Source organism: Calonectris borealis, chromosome Z (genome assembly GCF_964195595.1).
Source record: "Calonectris borealis chromosome Z, bCalBor7.hap1.2, whole genome shotgun sequence".
Lineage (NCBI taxonomy): Eukaryota > Metazoa > Chordata > Aves > Procellariiformes > Procellariidae > Calonectris > Calonectris borealis.
Window position 1 is genome coordinate 65,031,095 of NC_134352.1, and position 14,548 is coordinate 65,045,642.

General features: G+C 39.1%; 1 protein-coding gene across 8 annotated transcripts in view; it reads right to left on the bottom strand.

Moving 5' to 3' along the window:
- ZSWIM6 (zinc finger SWIM-type containing 6) overlaps positions 1-14,548 on the bottom strand; it is a 121,196-nt gene that overhangs the window by 16,189 nt on the left and 90,459 nt on the right. For 6 of the 8 annotated variants that reach the window (XR_012671063.1, XM_075138160.1, XM_075138162.1 and 3 more), the window contains 5 exons: positions 14,284-14,460; positions 13,847-13,993; positions 10,733-10,876; positions 8,306-8,566; positions 4,947-5,082 (listed from right to left, as the gene is read on the bottom strand). Coding sequence is in view for 7 of the 8 variants with exons in the window: in XM_075138160.1 (XP_074994261.1) it covers positions 4,947-5,082; positions 8,306-8,566; positions 10,733-10,876; positions 13,847-13,993; positions 14,284-14,460 (865 nt within the window). In the remaining variant the exon portion in view is untranslated. The remainder of the gene's footprint in view (positions 1-4,946; positions 5,083-8,305; positions 8,567-10,732; positions 10,877-13,846; positions 13,994-14,283; positions 14,461-14,548) is intronic. The other 2 variants (XM_075138161.1, XM_075138163.1) reach the window with 2 other exon arrangements.

The window sequence follows — 14,548 nt, forward strand, 5'->3', positions numbered from 1 at the left end:
AATCCTCTTTCATTAAATCATTATTACATTAGGTTACTCACGAGCAAAATTAAAGCTGCAGGAACACTTGACCTTGTTTATGAAATGTGCCTTTTTGGTTATAAAAAAAAAATTGGAAAACCAATTCTCTTCTTGGGGAATCTTAGAAGTCCATTTGCCAAACTTGCCTACATCAGTGGGCATCTGCAGGAATTCACAGGACAGTTAACGCCACCCACTAGCCAAGGCAGCAGAGACTTTCTGCATCATGCATAGAGCTGAAGCTTTTCTCCCTGCCTTGTTTCAGTCTTTGAACCACAGCCCTCCGGAAGGAGAGTGGAGTAGGTCTCCACTGTACTGAGAACACGTAAATATTTTCCAATATTTGGACATACTTTCTTCACTTACAAATGCTCAAAGTAAGGGAGAGGGATATTCAACAAGTCATTCGGATTTTGACCTTGCAATAAATTCAGATATGAATTTATGTCCAAAAAGCACATTTTACTGTTCAACTATGATTACTTTTTAAAGTCCTTAAACTTTAGCCTACCAACATTTTATGATGTACCATAATCTGATGTTAGGGTCCCAAACAGCAGTGACAGAGAAAGTTTCCTTTAAAGTTACTTTTCAGACTCCATTTTCTAATCCTGAAGCAAAAATTTCTTTGAATATGCACCAATCTACAACAGTCTTATCCACCAAGGTGAATTTATACTTAGAAAAGTCAAATTAGTGTGTTTGTTGTCGACTACAACAACACAAGTGACGGTCCACAACAGACTCAACTGATGACCCTTACAACACACTATATACAACCAGTACACTAGATACTATATTAATGCCAATGCAAGAAGTAGAAGTGAACAAAAACAGACATTTTTATTCAATACAATTAAGCAGAGTTTCAGGACATGAATGGTTAATGAAACATCAAATGATAGTAATAAGACAATGTCCAGAAGAAAAGCCTTTCTGGTGCTTAGCTTCTTGATCAGCGTTAACATCCGAGTTCTGTTTCTACCAGCTTTCATATGCAAGTGATTTTCTAGCAGGAAGTCGTTTGGGAGGACAAAGGAAATTGGATCTCTTTTGTCAATAAAAATGAAACTACTGAATATTGAAAATCTAATGCATTGTGATTTTCTGTGATAGAGTATTTCTCATGGAATAAGCTCATTTAAACATAAGTTACAATTTCTTGCGCTTAAATAAATACCTAAGTTCTTTCAGTAACTGGAATGCATGTCTTTTTTTTTCACAGTAAGATAGTTTTAACTTCCACCAGTTTTCCACAGGCTCCTGAAGCATATGAGAGTATCTTTAAGAATTCCCTGAGAAAGGTAATTTTGAATATATGGGAGGATACCTAGCAGATACATATAGATATGACATACCATGTAAATAACTATCAGCGGCTTATATTAATATTTTCAGAGACATGTATGTGCACGCTAATATGAAAAAAAAAAGACTTCCCTTTTGATTTGTATCAGGAGTCAAAACTCTTCCCTACTACCACTGAGACACCTCTTTATACAGCTTTATATACATAAAAACAAAACACATATAAACTCGTCAGCTGATTTTTTCCAAGCATAGAGAGAGGATGGGGGGGAAAGATGCATTATTAGATTGTTTCAATAAACAGTAAAAATCCCAACTACCCAATGCAAAAAGGGATTACAAGGTTATGAGTAACAGTAAATAGACAAAGAGCATGAAAGAAAGAGGCTGTTTTGGGGAAATCTTTTGTCACTTTGAATTGCATTGCCAGCTTCTACGTTCTTTTGCTATGAAAAGAAATGCCGCTGTGAATTGGTGGCTTTCATGCAATTTTGGCAAGATTAGGGAACATCAGAACAAGCACAAGCAGATTTAGCATACTTCACTTTCCCCCCCCCCCCCTTTCAAACATCAATTATTTAACTAGGTTTTAGCAAAGCTACCTTGTGATTAAACATCACCATTAAAGTCTGGCTCCCAAAGCCTGGGTGAAATGCAGGCTTAACAAGGGATCAGCCAAACTAAGCCAAACATTCAAATTCAGATTCCAAGTGAGCAGTCAACTAGGTCACTGCAGACCCACATCCTCCAAGGCTCCGCTCCATATGTTTCTGCTGTAAGCAGAGAACTGTAGACAGAAGTGACCATCAAGGATAGCACAACCCTGTCCTTGCAGACCTGAGGTGTACGCATGAAAGGCTTTATGTTCTCAGCTTCCATTGATTTCTGAGTGTTCTGACACTGAGTGTTCCACACACTAAAAGTGGATTCAAAAGATGAAACAGCAACAGATGATTTTGAATACAGAGAAGTAAATACTCCAGAGCTGCCGTCATGGGTCATTGATCCATGTAGACTTGTGTGTAGATTGACACTAAACACTAATGTCTGGAGAGCAACTAGCTGGGGTCTTGGGAAGTTAACTTCTTTAATAAACGTTGAAGTGAAGAAAGAAATATACTCCACTTCTAAAATCTTGAGCAACCACGCAGATTTCTATGCAGCACCTTAACTAATTTCCACATGAGATTTTTGTCCTTGCTACAGCCATTTCTTCCCTGCGATGGAAGAAAAGATGCTCAGATTTTCCTCTTCTGATCCATTCAACCTCAGAACCATCAGACAGACATTCAATCTTCATATCTGTTTTCTTCTTCCCCCCCCAAGGCAGTATTAAGTTACTTTTTCATTTGGTTTGTATTGGGAGTCCTTTATACACTGAACTATCGCTTTGGTACGAATGGAAAGAGTAGCCAACCTTCTTCTGGACAATTTGCGAAGTGCTGAGGAATGCAGACAGACATGGAATAGAAAGTGTCTAAATCTGCCATCACCACAGTTCAAGACAGCAGTCCACATTTCTGAAGAGCACCAAATATCAAAATACAGAAAGACTGATTATTGTCTAGGCCTGAACTCTCATCTGCCTTATAAAGTGATGACAAAAGCGCCATGAAGAACAGCCCCGATTATGCTGATGTCTCCTGTGATTTTACCAGATGGAAATGAACAGACAACTCTTTCTTACACTGGTCTGTTTGAAAAGTAACTTCTTTGGCTGAAATGACAGCTTCATACCAAAAGATGGCTAGAGCTACCCATGACTAACTGGAGATTTCATCATTTGGATCTTTCAGTGTCTTGCTTGTTTTTCCAGTTGAGAAAGGAAACTTCCAGAAAAGAAGTTTTCAGTTATGACTGGTTTCTGGGGAAAGCCCAAGTCCTTGTTCAAAAGGAATGGCATGCTGCTGTCACGTTCACTGAAGCATTTCAGTTCACTGTGCAAAGCTGCTGATGGATGTCTATTCCAGCCTTTCAGCATGGTTTTAGTAGTTTAGTTTAAGGAAGAAAACTCCACACAAACCATCTCTGAGAAACACTTTAAGGTAGTAACTGAAAATAAATACAAGGACACAAATCTACTTTATAAAATTGACCTTTTTTTCTAAAAAAGAAAAAACCAACCAAACAAACAAAACAACAACAATAACCCGCTGCCCCCCCACCCCGCCCCGAAAAACCAACCAACCAAAAAACCCACCCACCACATTTTGTACTATCTTGCTGATCTGATATGGCCAGGATTATTGATGCACGTAAGTTGCGATAAAAGAAGGGTGTTCTTAGATGGCCCAAACAGTTTTCTGATCATACGTTTGAATGTTCTCAATAGTTCATCAGTAATGCACTTTTGTCTTCTCAATCTACTTCCTAAAACGCTAATCAAACAGCAAGTATGCAAGGTCACTTTTCATATTTCTTAAACTCTTTCCTCAACATCCATTACCAGACACTCTTGGAGGCAAAAAACCCAGGCTAAGCAGACTTTTGGCCTGACCTGAGAGTAGCTATGTTTTGTTCTTCTGCATGCCCTCTCGTTTAGTCCTTTGAACACAGAATTATTTTCCCCCCGTTTAGCTTTTTGGAGAAACTAGCTCCAGAATACACACCTCCAAACCACTAAGACACAACCTGTCTGATGCAGCTAAACACTACTTATTGTGGCTAGTGTGTCCTTCATTCACTGTGCAATCATTCTTGATAATAATGACTAAGAAAACCCAACACTTCTTTTTTTTTCAAATCTGGGACTTGACTGTTCTTAGTATTCAGTTGTAGCTATTCTTTGTCAACCATCAACTACAAGGTTCTTGACAGCAACCAGACAATCCAGATGGGTCCAGTTTCTTCCCTGCATTGCATGTGGACAACAGTTTTATCATTGATCACTAGGGCCCTTGAAACTTCCTTCAGAAAGCTCTTCTTAGGCACCACTACCAATCTGGCCTGCCTTTAGATAAAGCCAGCACATACTGAACACTTCCTGAGAAACATCATCTTCCTCATTACTGAAAACAAATGGGATGCAAGTCAGACATTTTGTTGTCATACGACGTATTCCATTTAAATCCCAACATTCACCCAGAAGTGGGCAAGACTGCTTCACTATGAAGCACAAGAAAAAAGTACTGGCTCAGATCACACCATATGGTTTTAAATCTATCATTGAGAGTTAATTCATAAAGAAGGCCAGTGGAACAAATTGTCCTACCGAACAGGCTAAGCAGCAGATGATCCTGAGACTGCTGGTGAGATGCCTCTTTCCTCATTTCCTTGCCAATGCCATCACACACACCCCCCCACATGGATGAGAGAATGCACATGCTAAAGCTGTCATTGTTTAACATAAAATCGTGTGCCCCAAGAGTGGGATTCTAGAAGGATTTGTAACAGATAATGTTTTTTTACAGTTCTAGATAAACACTAATTGTACATTTATAAATGATTATGCTGTAGTTACTACAGACATGAATTGCTTTTACAGATGACCAAAATAATTTCTCCTTAAAGGGAAGAATACTTTTTTTAGGAAAAAAGTCTAGGTCTTGATTACCAAGCTTTTTGTCCTTTTTCCAACCGCTACTTGTGCTCTTTCTAGAAGACTCGTGAATACATACCGCATGGCTCTCAGTGCAGTTTTGTATGCCAATTCAGCATCATGAGGTAGGAGAGAGGTGAAGAGATACTTGGCAAATGTGTGCATTGGAACGCTCTCTCGATGGATGACTTCGCCTAAACCACTATATGGTCCAGCTGCAGTAAAGAAAGAGAATATCAGTCTTTACATACTGCTAAAACCCAACTTCTGGACCTTTAAAAACATTCACTGTACCTTCAGTTAGAATTGATACTCAGAGACAGAGTTTGCTGTACAAAAGGTGAAATTATATCGATATTTTCTGTGAAATATATTACACATATATACAATGTATTACAAGTATATTAAGTATCATATATTCTTTGAGACAACAAGACAGACTGCAAATTGTATAGCACTAAGCACACTACCAGTGCACACACAAATGACAGAATGGTTCCAGTGCTCCAGGGCCCATTCAGCAAGCCTATGGTATGCAAAAGTAGAAAGTGATAATCCTAGCTTCGCCTCCATATAGTTACATTGTGCACATGAATCCCTACGCACCCTGTCGGTGTGTGACTGCTTTATCACAAATCCTCCAAGACAAAAAAGAGTGGTTACAGAGGAAAAATGCGTATCTAATTGAAGTTACATGACCAATCACCACAGCAGCACCTGATGCCTATTAATGTCTCACCTGACATTAGGCATTTAAATAACCCTTTGGTCTGGGACTTGGTCTCCAGAGAAGGCTAGGTCAGATCTTGCACCAAAGCTGGTTTTGTTAGTCCATTATAGCCACATGATCTTAAAAATTGTATTTGTTGTGTAAAAACTATCCCCATTGTTGGGGCAATGGATTTTGCTCACACTCAGTGCAGCCAGTGTAGTATTTCAACTTCATAACAGCTGCGTCAGGATCGACGATGACATCAACAACAAAGTTAAATGCAACTATTTCCTTGCTGCGTTCTGAATGTTCATGGTGCATATGAATCCCATTTTTACATTTTTTCTGCAACCTTAAGACTGTTACTCCTGTTAATAGGAAAACGTGTCAAACAGTTTTTGACTTCAGCGACTAGAAGTGCAGGCATTAAATGATGCAAGATACAGAATAAGAATCTTACATTGAGCTTTATTGGACTATTATTGCACAGATAGCAGCCAGCAGTCATAGAAGTTACTACTACTTCTTCTACTAGACTCCAACCCACCACACTTGAATGGATGGATGAATGACTGTGTGAGCACACTTCTTTGCTACAGAGTCACGTATGTCATTTAAACTGCTTCCAGCAGTGGTTCAAACTAACACGACCGACTCTACACTGAAGCAGACGAGGAGAGCGGATGAGGAGAAACAGCCAAGCTGTTTCAGCTATGTTTTTCTGACTGGTGCCTTAGCTCAACATGCAAAGATAAAAATCACGAGGCATGAAAAAATTCTGGGCTCCATAGGTGGGCATTTCTGAAGACTGGAGCTGATTACAAAGGAAACATCAGTGAAGATTTAGTAGGTGACAGTGTCTCATGATTATTTAAAATGAAGTTGAAAGCCATGCAAAAGTAGCTGGCATTGCTTCAATGAAAGAAGCCATTTCATCTATGTTTGCCCGTTGGTGGTCCAGTCAGAAACTCAGTTAGGACACAAAGAATACATGACAAAGCATTTATATGAAAATATATTCTGCCATTAACTTAGCAGTCAAGCAAAAAGTTAGAACAGTTCTTGCAAAACAGTCTTACGTTCCACTTTCCCACGCACTCAAATGGTAGCTGCATACAGCATGCATTAATCTGCATTAATAGCATAGAAATCAGCTTAATATTGGACTAAGCTTTCTTTATTATCTCTACAGGACTTCAACTATAAAACCACAATTGATATGATTAGCATCTTAAATCACTGCACAGTTTTTCCTCCATGTGAGCTGGCAGTTTCTGCCTAACCTGGAGTAAACTGAAGCTATTGCAGATTTCTCAGCACACAGTAATGCAAGATCATTGTTGCACCCTGCTCACCACAGCAGTTTTGTAGTTATATTAGCAGATTTCCTGCTACGATCACTTGTTTACTACTCTAAGAAAACATTAAAAGAATTTCAGTGATCAAAGTAGTAAACTAGAATTATCAGAGAACACTTTAAAGAAATCCTGCCTTTTTCTCATAAAGCACCCTTCCAGTAAATAGATGCAGCAAATTGATTTTATAACCCGTAGGATCCCTATATGGTGGTTAATAGCTGGATCCAGCGAGCAGCTGTTCTTGTCCAAAGGCCATAAAGCAGCAGTACAGCCACACCATAATGGAAACTCTCCCCATGGTGCAACTTCTCTGCAGTTTCAAATGTCACCATCAGTAGGTACCAAAGTCTTTAAGGATCTGGGCAAAAATAGTGACTCAAAGCTGAGAACCCTAAACAACATACTGCACCTCTTCCATTAAAGAGGAAGTTTTAAAAGACAAATGTTTTACAGAAAGAAAGCAAAACCTGACTGCTGTGTAACAATCTCCACAACCTACCTAGAGTAGCACCACACTCCCTACCATCCCTTGAGCAAGCACTCAAAACTCGGACCATGCCTTTGGCTAATTGGTTCCTCTGAAGTTTTTTCTTCCATTTAAAAAAACCCAGAATCCAGAAAGACAACCTCAGAATCCATGAGACTACTCTCTGAACATGAGGCTTATGTGCTACATGTTAAGCCTTTTTAAAAGTTAAGGCAAATGTGTGCACTTTGTTACACAGATTTTATTGCAGCACACGGGCTAATTTCCAAACACAAATTGCTTGTCTTGGTCAAAATTTATTCACAAGACCAGGCCTTAAGCCTCAATATTTGACCACATATTTCAATTTTCATGTATGATACAAACTTCAGAGGCAAGTCATTTTCCTAATTGCTACAAATAAAATGTTAGATTTCTGTCCCAGCAATTCTAAGTGAATTTTCCGAGCTCTTCACTTGGGAACAGAGGTAAAAGTCTTCATACATTTCAAAGCTGCCAGTCCTTTTTTCAGGATACAAGGAGCACTTAGAATTTTGCTGCCTGAGAACTGTTGATGATAACTGATGTCTGTATTATTTAACTGTGAGCCTGGGCTGTAAAATCAGGATGCTGAGACTATGACAAGCAACAAGTCTAAAGAACAAAATATAATCAAAATTAAAACAAAAGGCTTATAGGTCAATAGATGCCTTATCTCTATATTCACATGATATCTGAAGTATGTTTGATTTTCATAAGAGATTGGAAACAAAATTTTGCTGGAGTTCGACATCAAAAAACAATCTGAAGTAGGTAAGGCAGTTTCCAAAGGAATACTAGTTCTGTGTGCTTGTGTAAGTGAAGACAGTTTAAAGAAGCAGTTAGCATCTATATTGAGCTACCTTCTAATAGGAAGACTGCTTGTTTTCGAAAAATCTTCACCAGAGTATCATCCAATTCAATTTCCTGGAGCTTAGAAATGAGCTGCTCCTCATTTCGACAAACCTTCTCTTGTGCATACAAGCCATCTGGCATTATTCGCTGCTGTCCCAACCCTATCAATGCTACTTCCACAGCCAGCGTTAAATAAGATTCCCCTTCTTCTAAGAACTTGTGTGCAGGCAGGTGCTGGTACTCCAGAGCTTTGCATTGCCCCATGTTCTCTGTAAGGGGTGACACAAAGGAAAACACATCAGCAAATCATTCTAATCCATAATCCGCCTATAATGCCACATATACAAATGCTTCCTCTGTTAGTATTAATTTTTAAAAATTATTTAAATTACTAGCACAATCTCAAAATCCAATGATCCAATCTAAAATATCCCATCCGATTCCACATGGCAGAGATAAACAAAATAATTAGGTTTTAAATAACCCACTCCATTAAAAACAAAAGTTTTCATTTTTAAACTGCATGATTTAGAGAAAGGCAGTTTCTCCAGCTTTGTATTAATGAGGCCAAAACTGGAAGATCCATTTCCACTTTTTTCCCCACCCATTTCTGTATCTCCTTAAAGCCCTGATGTATAAGAGGAAGGAAAAGGTGCTTATACACCTGCATAGATTTCCGTTGAAGCTATGAGGATTGTGCAAATACAATAGGCCTGGGAGCTCCACAACTTTAAAGCATCCTCTGTTTGCTATCACTCTTTTCAGCGTTTTTTGTTACCGTTGTGTTTATGATAAAAATGTGTATTATTAACACTAGAAGTCCTACTTTTAGTAAAATTACATGTAAATTCCACACAGATCAAGCCAGACCAAGCTTTAAAAGAGTACTATCAATTCATTTGGCACTTCACTGACACACTGTATGACAAAATGCTATTCCAACCTGTAGCATTGCACAGTCTAATTTGGGAATAAAAAGTTATAATGGACAGCTGTAAGGAGATGGACAACTGCAGCAAATGGGAAGGCCAAATGCATTTGGTAGCTTGCGTATGTGTAGGAGGATGTTACTTTTCAACACACACTGATTTTATTTCATGGGGTTGTTTTGGTTTTTTTATAATTGCAAAGAATCTGATTTCTTTTAATTAGAAGTTCTTGCAGAATTGGTGAATACGGAATTAGAAATTTATTGAAGAAAATGTAATTGAATAAAAGGAGTTTTGAGGCAAAGCCCCAAGAAGATTGCGGATGTGCATATAAAAGAGCTGCAGCTAGAGGGATGAATCCAGTTTCTGTCCACACAGGTGATAAGAAGCTACCGCAAAGGTGGAAAGAGACTGAGAAAAAGGAATTAATCAGTTAAGCTCCTGGGAAGCAAATACTGAAATTAAAATGGGTGTACACATGCTATCCTAAATCATGTATCCATACTGCAACACTACTTTCCAATTCATATAGTTTATAGACATGTATGTTATCAATTTTAAGTGTTTTGTCATCAATTTGAAATATTATGTACACTTGTAGCTAAGAAGTCCAGTAACATCCTGGGCTGGATTAGGAGGAGTGGTGCCAGCAGTTTGAGGGAAGTGATCCTCTCCCTCTGCTCAGCACTGGTGAGCTCACACCTGGCGTGCCGCATCCAGTTGTGGGCTGCCCAGCACATGGGACACACTGGAGCAGATCCAGTGCGGAGCCACAAAGATGACTAAAGGACTGCAGCATCCCTCATATAATGAGAGTGAGACAGATGGGATTATTTAGCCTGGAAAAGAGAAGGCTCAGTATAAATGTATAAATATCTGATGAGAGAATGTAAAGAAGACAGTGACAGACTCTTCTCAGTGGTAGCCTGTGACAGGACAAGAGGCAACGGGCACAAACTGAAATACAGGAAATTCCATCTGAGCATAAGAAAACATTTTTTTACTGTGAGGGTGGTTGAACACTGCAAGAGGTTGCCCAGAGAGGCTGTACAGTGTTCATTCTTGGAGTTATTCAAAACCCAACTGGACACAGTCATGGACAACCTGCTCCAGGTGACCCTGCTCTGAGCAGAACAGGTGGACTAGATGATCTCCAGAGGTGCCTTCCAACCTCAGCAATTCTGTGATCCTGTGACTTCCTGCAATTTCTCAGAAAGAGGACAGAGCAATGTATGTGGAAGAGACCTGCTGCTATAAAGTCTTATCTGGTTTTATTTCAAGTGTGAAATATGGAATTGTCTTCAAGAATGAGTAACTGGTAGTTTTTTAAGTGCTTTCATATTTTACTTTAAACATTTTCTCTCCCGTGTGTTTTCTTAAGAATGCAAATGTGAGTTCTTATACTATAAAACCACTGACTTTGAAACTGATTCAGAAAGGCAAGATAGAAAAATGCCTCCAGTAAATGAAGACGTACAGAAGATTGCTCCTTTTGCTTGGCCTTACCCGTGAAGTCTGAGAATCCATGGAAGCTCTCATCATCCACCCTGCAGGCTTCCATCAGGCTACTAAAGAGGGTGCCAATGGGGTCCAAAGGGTGTCCCACCCAACCTTCAAGATTCGTTATTGAGGTTACTCCTCTGTGGAGTTCTGTGACAGAAAAAATGGAGGGAGGAGGGAGGGAAAGAGAGTGCATGTTAGCCCCTCAAGACAATTATAAAAGTAAAACTGATTAAAATGCTCTCAGTACAGAATTCAAAGTATTTCCAGCAGCTTCTGCTTAGGAGAAAATAGTATCTTTCAGGGTGAAAGATTCATTACCCTTTGAATATATTAAAAGAGGAAAAAAAGAAAAAGAACGGAGGCCAAACATTTTGAGCAGTAGCAAAGTGTATTATGGGTCAAACATTTCAACTGCAGTGTCTTTTGAAATCTCTTACTCGATACCAGTAACTCTTCTGAAAATGTCTGCTGAAAAATTACAGCAAAGATGTTTTTTGGTAAAATATTCACAATAGTTTCCTCACTCAAAAAGACAACAGTACCATCTTTACCTTTTAAGTTAATCTGATGGCACTGAAACAAATGAAAACATTCTAAAACTTGTTTTAATTTCATAAATAAAATATAAGCTTATCCTGCATCTAAATATTTATTGAAGTAATAAACTCAGGATGACAGCTGCTTTACAAAAAAAAGAATAAAATGTTTAGATGAGGTATAGAAGAAAAAAATTGTCCTTTAAGTGGATCAAGTGCCTTTTTTGTCATTCTACAATTTCAGTCAAATACCTTCACGGATACTTTTTGTAGCCCTCACCCATCATTCAGTTAGAACATGAAAAAATTGTTTAGCACAGTGAATTGAAGGAAGTGTGGTTGTGGTAACAGACATTAGAGATTCCCCAGATCCCTTTTTTTACTAGGAGTCTTATGGCAACAGCTCCCCTCTGACTCCAACTCCCAACTTTTTTCCTCCTAGACACATACACACGTCTGAACTGTGAGAGATCAGATGCATTATGGGTGACCATTTAAAAACTGTCTACAAGGCATTATGGATGGTCTGTTTCTCTGCCTGTTACACACTACCTTGTATCTGCCTCCGTTCTCTCTTGTTCACAAAGTGCCATCTTTCTGCGTAACCATATGTACTATCAGAGTTTTTAAATCCTGCTTCTTGCCTATTTAAATGTGTGGGGCTACAAAATGAAACACAGCCACACTGTCAGGAGGGTGGAGGTTTTTTAAAGAATCCACTGATACGAAAAACAAGTAAATCATTGTCTTGCTAACAAATGGCATGTACTAAAGACGACAGGCAGAAACAAGTAATATTACCAAAAAGGATTAATCACAGTGACTTCTTACTGACTCATTTACATTCTGTTTATTCTACTGTGCCCACTTACGAGCTTCACTCATGTCATGGCAGACAAAGGCATCAGTCCTCCAGTCATACAGACATTTAACTTTAAAACATGCAAGTGGTTCCACGGACGTCAGATCAGTCACATGAATAGAAGCTAAGTAGAAGCATGTGGTGTTTGTTGAACTAAAACCTAAAGCTGGGCCGTAGCTGCAGGATTCATCTGCTTATAGAGAAGACCAGCACATTTTAAAAATATTACTAATATTAAAAGAGTGTTTTTTAAAAATTCCACACGTAAGAGGAAAAAAATTAAAAAGCAGTGAGCGACAATATAGAAACAACAAACTTCTTTGTTTCGGGGTAGGATGGATTGCATTTCATACACTCCATTTTTTATTTATAATAGCATAATATTATTTGACAGCTATAGAAACTGCTCACAGGGAAAGGACCTTAACAGAAGTATTGAACATCTAGATACTGCATTAGCAACTGGGAATGAAAAGGAGCAGTACTACGACCAGCACACTTGCAGCAGAGCCTTCACACCTGCCAGTGGTACATTCACACACTGACACAGGCCCTCCCTTCTTATCCCCCCCAGCCTGAAAGGCTAGAAAAGCTGCAAAGCTTTTAAGGGAACGTTTTTTATGGAAAGATACATTACATGATAAAAAGACTTAGCATATTCTCCTAAGTAATACTACAAAGTGCTTTTAAGTTTTGTTCAAATCTAGGATCCCCAATAGCGCTAAAAAAAACTTTCTTCCTTCGGGACCATGGAAAAAAAAAACGGAGGCACATAGGAACTGCCCGCTGATTTTTTTTCAGTCAGGTGTCTACCTTGTCTTCTAAAGGCTCATTTCTGCACACACACTTGAAAAATTTACACATATGACATGACTTCAGACTGGTATTTTTGCCTACAATGCATGAGGATACATATAATTAAGAATAGCAACGAAGATCTAAAATAAAATTTGAATTAAGGGATTCTTGTGGCAGCTGAGAAAGTAATTCCAGTTTTTCCACGTGCATTCTTTAAACACAAAGCCATCCCCTTCTTCCTTTGCCTCTTCAAACTAACGAAGTTCAGTACAGGATTATTTTGGGTAGCAAGGATCACGTGGCATAGAAATTGTATATGAAGGAGAGCATTCCTTCAAAAAAAACAGGGGTAGTGCTCATCAGAGGAACACCACAGAACATTTTATAAAAAACAGCGTTTCAAAAACAAAAAAAAAAAGGAATCCACCTCTATTCAGAAACACTAAAATTTTAGTATTATAAGAGACTCTTTTGGAACAAACTGCCAAATTTGATGCATTTCTGTAGTGTAGACTTTGCCTCGTTGTTGCCCTCAATGTCAACTTCAGGCTTACACCTCAGAAACACATAGTTCAGCTAAATGATATAGCAGAGAAAAAAATTAAACAGCTGACATGTCAAAAGCAAAGCTCTCTTTAAAAGCCTGTAAATTACACAGGGTGAATATTTCCACTGTGTAACCAAAAACCCCGATTGGGATAAAGGCCCCATCACGCCAGACATGTTGCAGAAGGCAGAACAGAGCCCTTGCCCTGCACAGCTCAAAACCCAGCTTACAGAAAACCTCTGGCATCCAGAACGTGACATTACCGCTATGATCATTTGCTTTAGCTTCAAAACCATTTTTCTCATGCAAAGTTCCAGTCCGGTGCTACTACCACCTCAGCATATCCTTTGCCGTTCTCTCTTCCCCACATTTACCTTTCTTCTGAGCCCGGAACATATCCAGCTGTTTCTGCTGCTGCCTTCTTAGTGTATTAACAATAGCTATTGCTAGCCTCAGTGCTTCTCGCGGGTATCCATGAGATCGTAACGCATCCACCCTCGCACAGGCTGTAGGAACATGTTCTAAAACGGAGAAAATAATTGAGGAATAGCAACGCTTCCGTGTCTGCAATGGCCTGTTTTGCTAGGTTACTCAAAAGAGCTTTTTTGTTTGGTTTTTTTTGTTTGTTTTTGTTTTTAAAAGTATGCAAGAGAGACTTAAAGGACTACTTCTGAGCCACCATTTTCAAGGGAGCCTCTGTTCTTTTTGCCAGGCTTTTCATTCATCTCCCCACCATCCCCCCCAAAATAATGCCATAGAAAATGAACAAAGCAGCAAGTCATGGAAACGTCTTTCCGGTTTAGCCACTTACCATGCCAGAGGGGCCACCCGTGAGAGTCAAAGAGCGAGTTTTCAGTGTCGTCATGGTAACAGTAGTTGGTGTATAGGTCACTGCTGATAATGTGCTGTAAGTGGCTGTCCTGCCAGTGCAGATCGCATGCCTCAATGGCTCGAGTGAACACCGTCCGATGTGGCCTGTTCGATGAATCTGTCATTTTCACAAGTTCAGAAAGCTGCATCAGCTTTTACTCATTCATATGTGAATCAGTCATTCACACTATTCTTGTCTTCTGCCT